The sequence below is a fragment of the Macrosteles quadrilineatus genome, unplaced genomic scaffold (assembly GCF_028750875.1).
Source record: "Macrosteles quadrilineatus isolate MER2022 unplaced genomic scaffold, UCM_ALF_1.0 Scaffold_3__2_contigs__length_128488019, whole genome shotgun sequence".
Taxonomy (NCBI): domain Eukaryota; kingdom Metazoa; phylum Arthropoda; class Insecta; order Hemiptera; family Cicadellidae; genus Macrosteles; species Macrosteles quadrilineatus.
The window spans coordinates 27,573,044-27,591,410 of record NW_026542596.1 but is presented as its reverse complement, the minus strand read 5'-3'; the positions used below and the strand labels follow the sequence as shown (position 1 = coordinate 27,591,410).

The 18,367-nt window shown below is 34.6% G+C and overlaps 1 protein-coding gene across 2 annotated transcripts in view; it reads left to right on the top strand.

Annotated features, from left to right (window-relative positions):
• Nucleotides 1-18,367, top strand: part of LOC128990329 (tenascin-like) — a 201,177-nt gene that overhangs the window by 54,235 nt on the left and 128,575 nt on the right. For both annotated transcript variants that reach the window (XM_054412665.1, XM_054412664.1), the window contains exon 5: nt 685-813. In XM_054412665.1, the coding sequence (XP_054268640.1) occupies nt 685-813 (129 nt within the window). The remainder of the gene's footprint in view (nt 1-684; nt 814-18,367) is intronic.

Here is an 18,367-nt window from a genome sequence, read left to right as displayed (position 1 = left end):
CTGTAGACTTTACTCGCGACCGGTACAGGAGAAAGTATGAGTCAGATTGCTGATACCGTTTATTCTAGTATATTTATTCAAAGGTTTGTCTTTGTTTATGTAATCGGCTACTGCTACATGTAATTTTGAATATCATTGTAAATTTTAATAATCCAGTAATGTTGATTTTATATGAATTTCGGAGATTTATTTTGAGACACATTAAGCTTTCTAAACCCTTTTACAACGATTGGTTTATTTAAAAATTTAGTTTAAAAGCCTCCCTATCTACCGATACTTGTGTTTGCACTCAAGGCACTATCAATAAGATTTGTATAAAAATTAAGTTTGCTATCAATGCAAGAACACGCAAAAATTTAATTTTATAATCCACTTGACCAAAATTAATACACCCGCCACAGCAAACCTGCAGACTAAGTGAATTTCCATTTGCCTGATTGGATGCCAATCGATCCCGGGTCCGGGTCTTACCATGAGTACTACGGTAATAGCTTATTCCCTATATGGGGAATTCACTAAAAAAGAAAACATATTTAATTTTTGTGTTAATCATGTATAATATAGCACATTTTATTGAGGAAGTAATTATTCAAAACCATCACTAAGCTATTCATAAACTTTCACCTTGTCCTATGTCCGCCTTTTGTTATTTATTTGACAACTTAGAAAGTATATTTGTTTCAGATCCCCATTTGTTTGGAATTCCAAATATAACTTGCGACGCTAATTTTTTTAATCAGACTTCTTGTAATGTTTGGGACTTTAAAGATGGAATATACTGGACTTCTTACTACAACGACTTCTTACTACCTGGTAAGTTATCACTTGTAATGTAAGGTTGGTTTTGAGAGTACGATTTTCTGTCATTATAATATATTAACATGTGATGGGGTATTTTATTTTACAATTCAAAATCAACCACTTGGCAGGTTTCAATGATTTCTGTGTTGAAAGAAGATCATTTTGAAAAGAAGGTAATGTCGAGGCCACAATTAACTTAATTAAATCAGTAACTTAATTTTTCTGTTTTTTTTTTAAATTAAGTGTTAATTTTTAAAGAGTATAGCAGCCGACGCTAACAATTTAAAGCTGTTTCTGTGCTGGTTTAACTAACAGATGGTTTTAAACTGTCATTGAAATGTTTATGTTACAAGTTATTAATGATGATAATGATATTAATAAATACTAGTGGCTTGTAGCAAGGCCACACTAAAAAAACAGGCCGTAATGCTCGTCCAGCATGACATCACAGTAGAAGACGACAATGACGTAATTTTGCCGTTTGTGATCAGCTGCTTGTTTTAATCTTTCATTGGAAAATAAATAAATAAATACCTATACGTCATAGCCGTCTTCTATCGTGACGTCATGCTTGGCGAGCATTACGGCCTGTTTTTTTAGTGTGGCCTTGCTTGTAGGGACATAAGTCCCTAAAAAGCGCAATAATGTAAAACAAATTATTCTAATATATAAACAAACTCAGAAATATATTATCTATGTGTCAGAATAGATATCCCTGTAAACAATATCTTTTTCACCGCACTATGATGTTTTTAGCGGTTTTACATACGTTAAGCGGCTGAAAGTTACGTTTTGCTGGCCATGCCAGCTGTCATCGTTATTTGGGGACCGAGCAGGTTTTTACATCCCTAGGGCCGCAAAATCAGCTGCCGGCTTACTTACTCAAAACATGAATGCATGTAATAGCTATATACATTACAAGTGTAGTAAGAGCGTTTTTACATCACGCAGGTGAACGAGCGGAAGCGAGTTGCATAATTCACCTAATTGATGTAAACACGCTCTTGCGTAACGTGTAACGTACAAAATTTTACCTAACCCGACAATATACAGGGGGCTACGTACAATATTTTTCACTATCCATTTCACTCATCTTCTAACAATAACGTTCTTTTACAAACAAAAGCTAGGTTAGGAAAATTCTTAAAGCATAACAATAAAATTCAAGCCCACAGCTGATCCTGATTTAAACGTTGAACGTCATTGCCTCTGATACATAGATGCAATTTGTTTAAGTATAAATTTGTGACATTAAAACTTTAACTCGAGTTTGGGAAATATTTTTTCCAGCAAATTATCACTTAATCGTTTAAGTGATTTAAGTTTTGAAATTTTGTTTATGTTCGAATGTGTAGCATACCAAAATTTAAATTTTGGTTAGTAATTAAAATTTCAACTGATGTAGTAGGTCTCTAGAAAACTGTCGAATAAGCTGCAGGGTTTCAGTAGAAACCAAAATCGATTCACACTATATCATAACTAACCCAATAGTATGGTTCATAAACTTGAGTACTGACCAAAAAACCAAACAATGGGTTAGAGAATAGAGTGCAGAGAAAATATACGGACCAGTTCAAGATAACGGAGGTTGAGGTTAAAATGACTCTAATTAATTAGCGAATTCCCCTATAGGGAAGTAGCTATTACCGTAGGTGGCACGATAAGGCCTAGACCCGGGACCAATATACTTTTTCATTTTGATGTCCCTAGAGGCCAAAAACACTAATCGTTCAAATTTTTATATATTATAAATCCGTGAACACGATTACTTGAGGAATTTTTGTCAGATTTTGATTAAATTTAGCTCGAAGAAGTAGGGCGGGATAAACTTGAATGAGTTTGCAAACCAGTTGAGTTTGCGAGGTCCCTATACCTGTTCAAGTTCTAAGTTGTCTGTGAAATTGCTTCTCAATTAATTTAGTGTTTTATTCAAGAAAGAAATATCTGTTTAGTGTAAATAGTCGAGGCGCTGAGGGGGTTTGAGCATGCATAAAAGTGTAACGAAATTTGACTTTTGATTGTTGCTATGGGTACCTAGTAGATGAAGAAAATCGATGTTGTCGCATTTCTAGGTGGTTAATAACATGGGGGGGAGGGGGTGAAGTTGGGGGGCCGCCCGGGGGGCCGCCGCGCACAAAATAGCTTATATCTCGAGAACCAAAAGTCATATGAATACGTTAGACATGTCAAACTGTGCAGAAAAATGCATTCTACAAAGAGATTATGTAGTAGTTTTACGGAAATTGACAAGAAGTTACTAAAAATTACATTTTTTTAAATTTACGATAAGTATAATCAGGAGTATAATGGTTTTTGTTGTTTAGAACCACTAATTTTTCAATTGACAACTTTTGAGAGTAGTACACAATAGGTAAATAGTACTTCTGTATAATGAAACTATTGTGGTACATAACTTAACAGCTATACAATCCTCAGATCCAATAAACATAACACAAACAAAGGCGAAAAACGCGTCGCGGTCATTGTTCCTGCTGCTGTAACTATTAATGGCGAGTACAGTTCAAGCTGAGACTTATATTATACTTTTAGAAAGATGGAGATTCTGAGGATTCATTTTCATATATATAAAATAGTATTGAGTGACTATTATGTAGCGAGAAATATAGCTTGTAAAAGAAGAGAGTTCAAAAAAAATTTTGGTGGTTGAACGTTTCCATCACCTGACCAGGCATCACAATTGGTGCAACAGCTGTTTCGGCGATCGCGTAAAGGTAGTGTAAACGATACAAGTAGAAAATGTTAAATACAAGCCACATCAAGGTGGCGAGTGCCTTAAAAACTTCTACGAGTGTCGTTAACACTATTTACCCGAGTTGTGTGCACTAATTAACCTGCGACAGTATTTTAATTACAAAAAACCACTACTCAAAACTTAAAAAGAGAGGTTATTTTTTCTTTACCCCTCATTGTCTCTGATAGTAATGCAGCGAATCATCGCACCAATCGTTAACAATTAAATTGGCTTGAACAGCTGATTAGTTGAAGTTCGAAGCATTATAATTTTACTTCTTCTCTCAATCCTTGACCCTATCTGGGAACCAGTGGTGGTTATATTTTGGCCCTTTTGTAGTGGTACCATATATTTCACCAGAGAAAAGTTACATGCCCATATAAGTAGATATCTATTATATATTATGTTTCAGTGATAAATGTAGAATATAATAATATAAAAATATATATTTTTCAGCAATGCTATTAGGCGTAGTAGCAAGAGGTTAGCAAATTTTTGGATTATGCAAATTAGAAATGTCTAAATCAGCCCGCAAAAATCATAAAAATAATGTTTTTATCCATATTATCCAAATGTTAAGGTTGTGTAATATATGATTCCTTACGTAGAAATATCAATGTTTTTTTTTTTAAATACGCATAAAAATAAAATTATAAAAAAACTACAAAACTATTTCAATTACCGAATTTTATTTAATTGTTGTATAAGAAATAAATTTATTGCATCAACAGTAAATAAATATTATACTGCTGAAAGAATTCAGTATTTTCACAACAATTTTTAATTGAATAATTTAATTTTTACCATATATGTTTTTATTTTTATCAATATGTCAATCCATCTCCCTTTATCAAACCTTGTATAATATATGGCCAAACAGACCAATAGGTAATTGATTCAATACAATATAATATAGAACATTTTCAAATAACCTTATTTCATGTAAATATATAATAGCCTATAACTTTTTGTAACAAAATTGCTTCAAATTCAATATAATTTTACCTTAATAACTTGTCAAAATTCAAATTTAGCTTTATAGCAAATGAAAATTGTTATAATATATGTGTGAACAGTGGCCTACAATTTTCCGTGATAAAGTCAGCATTGACATATGTGAATGCAACAATGCATCAAACCTTCCTCACTTCCAAGAGTGCTGAGCTAGTATGAAGATATAAATTGTAAACTGCATATTTTAATATAAAAATTTATAAAAAAGTGCATATATTTGGAATAAATTAGTGAAATTTGATTAAAGAAGATCCGTCCTTGTTACAAACATTAATAACTACACAACATTAAGAAATTTAAGTGTGAAGAAGACATCAATTTTGGTGAGATCACTCCAGTAGACATTTTCTATCCTTGGATCGAAGCCATTAGAACATTTTTAAGCCTAACTTTTTATTCAGAACATTAATTAATTCAACCTATCAGAAAATAATTCGAACATAATTTATATTTCAAAACAACATTTAATTAGGCTATATATAATCACAAGATTAAATTCAAACGCTCGATCACCCCACCCGAGATAAAGATCCATGCAATAAACCCCTCAACCTACATTAGAACTATTATATTAGGCCTAGCCTAAAGCTTAAATTAGTAAATTCATTTGCCACCCTTTGTAAACTTTTATTGTGAACCCTTAGTTTCTTTTCTTTTACCATCAATTTTGTATTGTAATGAAATAAATTTAAGTTTAGATACTGTACATGGAGTTTCCATTGTATTCCTAGCTTACACTGGTTACTCTGCTTAATTTAAGAGTAAAAGCTCTTTCTAAAAACGTATAGTTAAATGTAGTTGAAATCGAAATTTCCTGAGTAATTTAAGTCAGAATGTGAAATGTTAAAATTTTTTTACGAAACCATAATTTTTACGACCTTTTCAAAACTACATAAAATTGTTATAACCAACCTCAGATTCGGAGATATATAAATTGTAGGGCATTTATTGCAGTTTCAGATGGTGATGGAAACGATCCACCCGCAAAATATATTTTGAACTCTCTTCTTTTACAAACTATATTTCTCGCTACATAATAGTCACTCAATACTATTTTATATATGAAAATGAATCCTCAGAATCTCCATCTTTCTAAAAGTATAATATAAGTCTCAGCTTGAACTGTACTCGCCATTAATAGTTACAGCAGCAGGAACAATGACCGCGACGCGTTTTGCGCCTTTGTTTGTGTTATGTTTATTGGATCTGAGGATTGTATAGCTGTTAAGTTATGTACCGCAATAGTTTCATTATACAGAAGTACTATTTACCTATTGTGTACTACTCTCAAAAGTTGTCAATTAAAAAATTAGTGGTTCTAAACAACAAAAACCATTATACTCCTGATTATACTTATCGTAAATTTAAAAAATATAATTTTTAGTAACTTCTTGTCAATTTCCGTAAAACTACTACATAATCTCTTTGTAGAATGCATTTTTCTGCACAGTTTGACATGTCTAACGTATTCATATGACTTTTGGTTCTCGAGATATAAGCTATTTTGTGCGCGGCGGCCCCCCGGGCGGCCCCCCAACTTCACCCCCTCCCCCCCATGTTATTAACCACCTAGAAATGCGACAACATCGATTTTCTTCATCTACTAGGTACCCATAGCAACAATCAAAAGTCAAATTTCATTACACTTTTATGCATGCTCAAACCCCCTCAGCGCCTGGACTAAAAAGTGTAAATAAGAAAAACAGCAGGCCTATAATATATACCGAATTTGCAGATAGTGTAAAAGCAGCCTTGTAATTTTAAAAGTTAATTAAAACCAATTATCAAAAGACTTACATTGGAAGAAGTAAAAGCACATGTATTTCCAACAGCACTGATATAGTTTTATTGTGGTAGTACCTGGGGACCGAGCTTTGCTCGGGGAAAATCATTAGTTCACTCTGAAAGCACCTTAGTATTGGAGATACATAAATCCATTCCCAAACTCCACACGGCTCGCCTTTACTACGCCCTACACCATTTCTTACGTCATGGACCTGTTTCCCTCCATTCCCGTTGCATTTAAAGATTGCAGATACCTTAATCTAATCGTCATAAACAGTTCCCACACTCCGGACTACTCGCCTTGACTACTTCCTTCACCACTTCCTACGTCGCGGACCTGTTTCCCTCCCTTCCCATAGCATTTTAGGATTGCAAATACCTTAATCTAATCGTCATAAACAGTTCCCACACTCCAGACAGCTCGCCTTGACTACTTCCTTCACCACTTCCTACGTCACGGACCTGTTTCCCTCCCTTCCCATAGCATTTTAGGATTGCCCATACCCTTATCTAATCGCCATAAACAGTTCCCTCACTCCGGACAGCTCGCCTTGACTACTTCCTTCACCACTTCCTACGTCGCGGACCTGTTTCCCTCCCTTCCCATAGCATTTTAGGATTGCCCATACCCGTATCTAATCGTCATAAACAGTTCCCACACTCCGGACAGCTCGCCTTGACTACTTCCTTCACCACTTCCTATGTCACGGACCTGTTTCTCTCCCTTCCCATAGCATTTTAGGATTGCCCATACCCTTATATAATCGTCATAAACAGTTCCCACACTCCAACAGCTCGCCTTGACTACTTCCTTCACCACTTCCTATGTCGCGGACCTGTTTTCCTTCCTTCCCATATCATTTTAAGATTGCAGATACCTTAATCTAATCGTCATAAACAGTCCCCACACTCCGGACTGCTCGCCTTTACTACTTTCTTCATCACTTCCTACGTCACGGACCTGTTTCCCATAGCATTTTTTGATTGCCTTTATTACTTCCTTCACCACTTCCTATGTCGCGGACCTGTTTCCTTCCCTTCCCTTAGCATTTTAGGATTGCAGATACCTTAATCTAATCGTCATAAACAGATACCAGACATCGCACTGCTGCCCTTGACTACAATGTATCGAGAAATCTTCAGTATAATCTTTGCTAAATATTAACAAGTGATGTTTTTCCTTTTGTACTGTATTTGTAATTTGCTAGTAAACTGTGGGTAGTTGGCTTATTATGAACACATGCTACAACTTCAAGTCTTTTGTTTACTTTTTCCTTGTTATTTAATTCAGTCAACATGGTTACCTAGCAACCCATAAGACTAATGTTAAAAAAATGTGATTTTCAGTTTCATTTTTCTACGTAATTAGATTTTTGTTGGCAGTTCTAACTGCAGTAAACTCGTTTTTAGGCCAGAAATAAACTATTTACAACATTTGAAGAAAATCGTCGGAGCCGTTTTCAAGATCTTGTTTGCAAGCAAGCAAGCAAGCATACATACATACATACAAGCAAACATTGCTCGTATTAGAGTATAGGATATTTTCTTGTTTCACTAGTACTGTAGTTAACCACTTTTGATAGATTTGTGATTCTTGATACTGATTCTAAACTTTTAAATAAATAACTTTATAATATCTGACGTGTTAATTAGAAGCTGAAGTTATAGACAATGACTTCCGTAGTCTACTTAATCAGGTTGCAACAACAGTTATTGTCTGAAACAGCACTGCAGGTTTTGAAGTGGAGCTTGTTTGGCTATCGGCAGATCTGCTTATTAGCGCCGCTGACCTCTGTACTGTTCTGCTCATCGATGTATAATAAAATAACTCTACTGGATAGCGCGCTAGGTGGTGGAAAAGCGGTCCGTGCCCTCCAATCGAATTGGCGGGATACCAAGGCGGACGGGCCGAATGAACCTCTCTGTTTTACACAAACATACATTCATTCAACCTGCTCTGCTACATTTATTTGTTAACATAAAAATTTCAAATTGATATATTATTTTTCTGGAAAAACCAGTGCTTATTACTATGTAGTTAGTTTTTACCTTAACATATTTTTTATAATTTATTTAGGCAAATTAAAACTGATGATTGTTTTTTAACACCATTAAAAACATGAAAAATGTAGTAAGCGAGGAACTTTTTTATTTTTTGGTCAGGAAAAAAATTCCTGCGGCAAAGTTTTAGATCAAAGTATGAATTTTATTTTTCATTTTAAGCTTTTTTTGATACGGAGTCTGCTTGTATCATTTTTAAGCGATTAAAAATAGTCATATAATCGCTTGGTGCGGCATTGGCGCTAGGAGCTCGGCCGGCTCAGCATCAGTTTACGGGATCTAGATACTGCGTTTCTAGCATTTAATTATCATTTTATTACATCAAATATGTCATTACATTACAAAGAATGGTAACTAAATTTACAAGCGTATGTTTATGCATTTTAATGCTTATCGGTAGTCTATAGTTAACAAAATTCTTAGACTCAAAGAATAAATGTTGGATTCAACAGTAGAGAAAATATTTTGTTATTATTTTACTTCAGTGAGAATAATCAATAAATTTGAGATATTGGCATCAAATATTGTACACTCATTTTATTTGGCAACATAATATGTTTTCCAAACACGTTAATCACAGTATGACAAAGAAACATACACTATAAAATTAAATGTTGTAAAGTATAATAATAATAATTGGGCTTCACAGCAGCAAATGATGACATGCTTTGTGAACAAATAACTATTGTGATATATTTTGCTCTGTTTAATGCAGCGAGCACATAATAATAATAATAATAGAGAGGACACGGCGTTTAACCAAATGCACTGAAAGTGTGGCCAAATCCGCCATCTTGGTCCGTCATACAGCCTGAATCCAAGACCCGCGAGCTCAGTTCGCGCGACAAATACACGATCATAAACAACATTAATAGTTGACAAAAAATTCTGAAATTTTGCACACTTGTAGATATGATACTGAGGCAAACGGTGGTGTTAATATAAAATTATTAGTTATGATAGTAATTGAGTTATAAATATGTTTAATACTTATGTAGTTTAATTTTTCTGATTCAGACATGAAAAAGTTGTATTGCGAGGAAATTTTTTATTTTTTGGTCAGAGAAATTTTGTCAGCGGGAAAGTTGTGGATAAATAACCAAATTTAACTATCCCATTCACCAAAAATTTTTATCATGTTCGGTTTTCTAAAAAATCAGGTACAAAAGGGATCCATTGCCGCTGCTCCGCGCCACGCCCGCTGCGCCGCCGGGCCGTCGTCTATACATTTAGCGTGCAGTGTTTTAATGTTTTATACTGTTGTACTGTAATATTGTATATATTAAAGAAATTTTCAAATATATTGTCTATGTAGAGTTTTCAACCGTTTAGCACAAATTTTTAAGGACTAATTAGCTTTCAATATTGTCCAAGATAAACTAAAGATAATTCTGTAAGTTAAATCAAACTTCCAAAAAATATATTTGTAAAATTACACTCAATTTATTGTCACAGAAAAATTACAGTTTTATTGAGATGTTGCCTGATTTTATTTTTGTGAAGACTTTCGTTACTTATTTTACAGTAGTAGCTAACTCTAAATTGAAATATTTTTGAGCAATAACTTTAATAGCTTTGTTTATAGATTGCTATCAGTACCACTTAGCCCCGTAAACTTCGAGAACGAGAGAAATATCATCAAATATATAGCTGTCAAAAATGGGTTTAATCCTAACATAATCGACACATTAATTAGCAAACATCGAAAGAAAATTTGTACAGAAACTGCAGATCCAAGGCCTAAAATAAAAACAGAATTTGTCTCAGTTGAATATGGAGAAAAGATCCCCCACACCCTAAAAGTGAAATCAAAAAACATGGCAAAACTGTAGCATTTAGAACATCCAATAACGTCCAGAATCAGGTCCGTGAAGTTGGCGTACCCATATTAGCGTATCCACTTTTGATCATACCAATCGTTAGTTCATCGTTAGTTCTCGATAGTTCCCAAATTTTTTCGTTAGTTCTCAAAAAATAAAAAAGTTATAGCCGATAATAAGTGGGTACGCTAACTTCACACTTCCGGGTTCTAGCGCGCGCCGTTTTCTGATGAGAAATGTTTACATCTATATATCAATCGTTAGTTCTTCGTTAATCCTCGATAGTTCCCAAATTTTTTTCGTTAGTTCTCAAAAAATAAAAAAGTTACGAGGCATACAAAGTGGGTACGCTAACTTCACAATTATAGAATTTCCAGCGGGCACACTTTTTTGAATAAAAATGCTTATATCTATATACCAATCGTTAGTTCTTCGTTAGTTCTCAATAGTTCTCCAATATTTACGTTAGTTCTCAAAAAATAAAAAAGTTACGAGGCATACAAAGTGGGTACGCTAACTTCACAGTTATACAATTTCCAGCGGGCACCGTTTTCTGACTATAAATGCTTATATCTATACACCAATCGTTAGTTCTTCGTTAGTTCTCGATAGTTCTCCAATATTTACGTTAGTTCTAAAAAAATAAAAAAGTTACGAGGCATACAAAGTGGGTACGCCAACTTAACAAATATAGAATTTCCAGCGGGCACACTTTTTTGAATGAAAATGCTTATATCTATATACCAATCGTTAGTTCTTCGTTAGTTCTCGATAGTTCTCCAATATTTACGTTAGTTCTCAAAAAGTAAAAAAGTTACGAGGCATACAAAGTGGGTACGCTAACTTCACAATTATAGAATTTCCAGCGGGCACCGTTACTGACTATAAATGCTTATATCTATATACCAATAGTTAGTTCTTCGTTAGTTCTCGATAGTTCTCCAATATTTACGTTAGTTCTCAAAAAATGAAAAAGTTACGAGTCATACAAAGTGGGAACGCAAACTTCACAATTATAGAATTTCCAGCGGGCACACTTTTTTGAATAAAAATTCTTATATCTACCAATTGTTAGTTGTTCGTTAGTTCTCGATAGTTCTCCAATATTTACGTTAATTCTCAAAAAATAAAAAAGTTACGAGGCATACAAAGTGGGTAAGCTAACTTAACAGTTATACGATTTCCAGCAGGCACAGTTTTCTGACTATAAATGCTTATATCTATATACCAATCGTTATTTCTTCGTTAGTTCTCGATAGTTCTCCAATATTTACGTTAGTTCTCAAAAAATAAAAAAGTTACGAGTCATACAAAGTGGGTACGCAAACTCCCCACTTTGTATGCGTCGTAACTTTTTTACTTTTTGAGAACGAACGTAAATATTGGAGAACTATCGAGAACTAACGAAGAACTAACGATTGGTGTATAGATATAAGCCTTTATAGGCAGAAAACGGTGCCCGCTGGAAATTGTATAACTGTGAAGTTAGCGTACCCACTTTGTATGCCTCGTAACTTTTTATTTTTTGAGAACTAACGTAAATATTGGAGAACTATCGAGAACTAACGAAGAACTAACGATTGGTATATAGATATAAGCATTTTTATTAAAAAAAGTGTGCCCGCTGGAAATTCTATAATTGTGAAGTTAGCGTACCCACTTTGTATGCCTCGTAACTTTTTTACTTTTTGAGAACTAACGTAAATATTGGAGAACTATCGAGAACTAACGAAGAACTAACGATCGGTATATAGATATAAGCATTTTCATTCAAAAAAGTGTGCCCGCTGGAAATTCTATAATTGTGAAGTTAGCGTACCCACTTTGTATGCCTCGTAACTTTTTTATTTTATATACCAATAATTGGAGAACTATCGAGAACTAACGAAGAACTAACGATTGGTGTATAGATATAAACATTTATAGTCAGAAAACGGTGCCCGCTGGAAATTGTATAACTGTGAAGTTAGCGTACCCACTTTGTATGCCTCGTAACTTTTTTATTTTTTGAGAAATAACGTAAATATTAGAGAACTATCGAGAACTAACGAAGAACTAACGATTGGTTTATAGATATAAGTATTTTTATTAAAAAAAGTGTGCCCGCTGGAAATTCTATAATTGTGAAGTTAGCGTACCCACTTTGTATGCCTCGTAACTTTTTTATTTTTTGAGAACTAACGAAAAAATTTGGGAACTATCGAGGATTAACGAAGAACTAACGATTGATATATAGATGTAAACATTTCTCATCAGAAAACGGCGCGCGCTAGAACCCGGAAGTGTGAAGTTAGCGCACCCACTTATTATCGGCTATAACTTTTTTATTTTTTGAGAACTAACGAAAAAATTTGGGAACTATCGAGAACTAACGATGAACTAACGATTGGTATGATGAAAAGTGGATACGCTAATATGGGTACGCCAACTTCACGGACCTTCCAGAATCTCCTCAAACCTAGAGCCCAACAAAGTGATAAAAACCTGAGTGAAAAGTCGGGAGTGTACAAGATAACATGCAATGACTGTAATAAGTTCTATATTGGACAGACTGGCAGACCATTTATTAAGAGATTTAAAGAACACCTTCCCAAAAATAGTCTAACACAACAATCCAATTTTGCCGAGCATCTAGTCAATAGTAATCGAGTGAAAATTTAAAAACGTACGTTTTCATGTCCCTGGCCTTTTACTTCGTAGATACTGGATTTGTAGTTTATTATTATGTGTTTTAATATTTTTTGGGACGGGGGCAACATGTTACACACATTTATTTGGTTTTAAATAGGTTCTAGGTATTTTTTTCGTATTTTTAAAGTCTCGAAATTCACGACCATGACGTGTCCCTAGGGTACATTTTCCAACTTTCACGCTGTTTTTAGACTAATTATTCATGCCGAAATATATAAAGCCATATTTTTATGTCATCAATGGTTATTAAACTTACAAAAAAGGAGCATATTATAATTTTATTGTCATCACAAACTGACTACCATGACAAAATAAGTCTGTCCCTCGATTTGGCGTCACGACCATTTGGGAAAAATTTTCAACTTTGGAGCACGACAGTGGCAAGCCTGGCGTCGATGGAGTCAGTTGGTTTTAGAGACTAGTTCGGGGTGTACGTCAGGATTGTAGTGCCGGTCGTTTCGAGTTGAAAGGAGGAATTACAAGATTAATAAAGGAAATATTGTGTTTTTTGTAATTTTGGTGTGTCCATGACCGTACGTAGTCATTCGATGAAGTAGACATGGTGTTAATTTTTGTTTATAAGTTATTTCAATTGCTAGATTAACCTAGAAGTCCACTTTGTATCCTCGAACATGAGGTGCAGGGCTACCACCAGAACAGAGCCAAATAACACGTAATTTCACGACCAAAGTTTCACGACCATCGCGGGTTTTTTCACGACCAATCCAGCCTTATGGATTATAGTGTGTTTGGTCGTGACAAGTTCTTTAATATAATTGTAAATTGAACAGTTTAGTGCAATTGAAACACATATTTTTATTATAACTAACAGGATAATTGAAGGATTGTTTAGAAAGATTTAGATTATTCCAGACAATTCACGACCGTACCGCTTGTCCCTGACCATCACGTTTATGATTTCTATCATAAAAATTTCAAAAATTAAAATATCGTCATATTTCAATGTTTTATACACAAAAGAAGCACACCTCTATACAAACATAACGATTTTTCGGGTCTCAGGTAAGTTTTTTCGGAGTTATACAAACTTAAAAAGATTTTATTGGCTTTTTTTCAATTTTTTGAGTTTTTTTATTTTTTTCTAGAAAGACTAAATATACCAAAAGCTCAGTGACCTTTTTATTGTATAATGGTCATAAAAGTAAATTAGTTTATAGCAAAACATATCTATAAAAATAATACTAACTATTTTTAATATTCATTTAAACGTCCGTTATGGTCGTGACAGGATTTTGTGTTTTTCCACTAAAGATGCTCTTTTAAGAAGAAACTACCAAAGATATTGCGTTACCATGGACATTTTATAAAACTTCAAATGTTAATGAAATAAAAAAAATAATAAAAGTTTTGAAAAAAGGGGAAAAAAATTTGCAAAGTGCTTTTCCTGAAAACGTACGTTTTTAAATTTTCACTCAATCACAGTTATTCCAGCTTGAATGATAATTTAAAACCTTTACACGTTTGTAGAAAAAGTCGAGTAATGACATCATTAGAGCAATACGAAATTTACAAAGCCTCAAAAACCACCCCCCACAACCTTCTGAATGATAAAAGCACACTACAATCCAACATATTATTTGAAGCATTGTTAAAGTTGAATGAAACACCACCTGTAGCTACAAAGGACAGAGACAGGACAAAGGTCAACTCTGCAAGTAAAGTCTGACTCCAGTCGAGACTCGACACACGACCGACGCGCGTCTATTTTATGTCCGCAGTAAAAGTAAAAAGTAGGCCTACCATGTATTTATGTGTTTCGTCATGTGTAAAATTCGTGTACGTGTTTTCAAAACTTTAAGACGCACCTAATGGGGAAGTACAAGCTCTTATATTAAGGACTGATGATGGCGATCTAACATCGCCGAAATGCATATCCTGCAATAGGATTCTACAGGATCAACCGGCGTACACAGGTAATTTAACCTTTTATTGAATAACTTTAATTAGGTACTAAACAAAAATGATTTTTGTCCATATTGTTTCATATCCTGAGAAATATGTACTATTTGGAAACAAATTTACTCCTACACATTGTCCAAGTACTTTGTTCGTCAAGTCCTCAATTACATTGTTTTCCTTTACACTAATATCATTAACTTTATATCTACACTATTCTCATCAAGCATAGCAGACGACTGCGCGCTGCACACGCCGGGACTACTGTCGGGGAAATAAATATGTGCTTGAGTTTGAGCCTAAGTATCTCTTGAGATTAATTATCCAATTTTGTTGAGACAAAAGTTAAATATAAACTGGTTTAAATACATTTTACGTGGTAACAATTAAAAAAATGTCTGTTTACCAGAAAAATTTTTATAATGAAAGATTATAAAAAGTACCGGTTTTTAAGAAACTCTGCACAAACACAAAAGTTTAAAACTTAATTGTAAACAAACCACTAAGCCAATCTTTCTGAAATTTGTATGGCTTATTGGTAGATTTATTGTTAACAGTTCCATGCATTTTAAAATTTTTACTCACGATAGTTTTTAGGCTGATGTTTATTTTTAAAACGTATGCTAACATCGTTAATAAGACGCTAAAAATTTCGTTCAAAATATCATCGTGTTTGTCGTGACACAAGAAATAACACCAATATGACAGATTAATAATGCGAAATAAGGTGTTTTTTAAACAGATTTATATTTGTAAACAAAAATTTATCCCGCAACTGGCAGGCCGATTGGCTCAGTGGTTTGTTTACAATTAAATTTTAAACTTCAGTGTTAGTGCAGAGTTTCTTAAAACCCGGTACTTTTTAGGATCTTTCAACAATATAAATTTTTCTGGTTAACGGATTTTTTTTATTGCTACCACGTAAAATGTATTTAAACCAGCTTATATTTAATTTTTGTTTCAACAAAATTGGATTATTCATCTCTGAGATATTTAGACTCAAACTCGAGTGCACTTCCCTGACAGGTAGGCTAGCGCCGCCATCTTTGTCCGTTTCGCCGGCTAGTAAGACTGCCCAGGGGCGGACTGGGTACTCTATTAGGGCGTAAACCTTGACCAGCCCGAAGGCGCCAACCGGGGGGTCTGGGGGGTATGGAATACCCCCCTGTACAGAGGGGGGTCCGGGGGTCCTCCCCCGGGCCATTTTTTAAAAATTATACCTGTAAACTCGCATTTTTAGGCAATCTAGAGGCATTAACAGTGGAAAATCAGAAATCTGATAACTGACACTATTGGTTAATGTTTGGTTTACAAAATTTAGACTATTTACCCACACGACTTGGTGCTATTCTGACAGTAAATATCCTAACAAAAATAAAAATACAAATGATTTTCTTAGGTTCTTTCGTATTATATTTGTGGATTTTCTTTGTTTTCCCTTGCATGGCTTGGCTGCATGCATACAATATAAATCATTTGCTTCCTGTTTACAGCATGAACTTGCAACTGTTGTATTTTTTGGCACTGTAAATAACAGAAGTTATATATTTTAGATTTCTATGAAATTATTTTAACACAAACAATATGCTTTCACTGTGAACAAAACCAATTTATTGACTTAAACTTTTTAGCATTACATTAAGTCAAAACTGTAACCCTAAAGTAGGCCTACCTAACCTATTTCTACAAACGAAATAGCCTAGAGAGAACTAAGAAGGTATTTTAGGCTGGCTATCTGTAAGTAAATTAGGAAAGTTGACAAAATTAGTGTCATAGTGCATATTGAAATAGTTAATTAATAGGCTGTAGCCACATATTAAAATACTGTTTACTGTTTAACCTTTACTGTGTAATGGTTAAGTTAACAAATAAATACACTGTCACTAAATATATTTAAATTTTGTAAAAGTAGTGATTCTACAATACTGCTTTCGTTCATGTTTCCTGTGTAGGTAAAGAATATAAAAATAAATTGAAGCTTTCGACACAGAGACACAAATCAGACACCCACTAAAGAGAGACACATTTTAATTGGCACTGGCAGCTCAAACTCTTTATTTATTTATTACATGCACGGCAAACGCCATTTTACAAGAGAGTTGAGTTGATATTGATAAAATTAAATGTGACTTAAAGTGAAATAGTTATAGTGTGAGCAATAATTAAATATTATAACAAATATGAATAATATTAAATTATCTTCACTAGTTGTTTACCACAGACGACATCGTGACACCGACCGATGTCGGATGTAGTCGCAGTCACGAATACTAGAAAAATACCGGTATGGATCACACACATAAACAAATGACGTTGTTGGCCCGAATCCTATACTGAGCATTGAACATATGATTTGGCAGTTCCATTTAAGCAATGTTAAATAATGTTTATTTTCGGGCCAAAAACGTAATTTGTTTATGTTTATGATCCATACCGGCATTTTTCTAGTACTCGTGGTCGCAGTGCAGTTTTTTTCGGGATCGGCGTAAAATGACGCGGGAAGAGGACAGCTGTTTGCTCAGACCACAGAGTAAAGTAAGTGCCTTCCACCATTGAATATATTTCCACTCGGAGTAGGCCTACACGTACGAGAGAGAAGAGCTGCTTTGCTCTCGCTTGTCGACAGTGTCTATTCAGGTCTCACACCCGACTTTATGTTTTGCTATTCACTGCTGAAACTTTAACTCTAAGTTTTTCCTCTTGCTTTCAAAAAAATACATCTCGTCTCATTTTTAAAATTTTTTTTATGAATTTTTCCTTTAACGAGGGCGCAAATATTGGAATGTTGAGAAGGCGCATCGGCCCTCCGGCCGGTGGGCCGGCGGGCCAGTCCGCCCCTGAGACTGCCACGCTCCTGCGCTCCGAGTAGCGCTTCTATTTTGTTATGTGTTCGCTGGTTTAATGTTCTTGATGGTTCGAAACTGGACCCAGCTGTTCCTGATCATTGGGCTTTAAATAAATGATCCTGTCTAATGAAACAGCTGATCTTAGTCAGTAACAAAGCTACACAGATCATCTCACACCATTCTAAACTTGTCTTTCACTCATATTTGGGTTAAAATACGCACCTAAGTGGCGTCCCCATCTTAATAATTTATTGATTGATTGATTGAAATACAGTATTAATAAATCTAACTCTTTCATGACATCACTTAATTTCTTATGGTATTTACTTTTGACACATGTCTATAAAGTGTGAGCAAGTACGTAGATTAATTATATCTGCATATAAAACCTCCTTAAGTTCGTTACAATCAATTATCCTCGGAATATTTCCACAAAACTAATATAGCAATACACGGCGAGAGCGGGCGCGACGCTCGCCACTAGGGTGCCTCATGCCTTTATCCCCACTCCTCGCGGACAGAGCGAGGCAGCGGCGGACCGTTTTTCGAGCCCTACTTAAACCTGAGCGCGCAATCCAGGGAGTTATTATACAACGGATACATACACACTGTTTCAAGCTTATCAGCTGTTGACTAAATCACCCTGTTGTTATTGTTTACTTTATGCACTGATCTTGCCT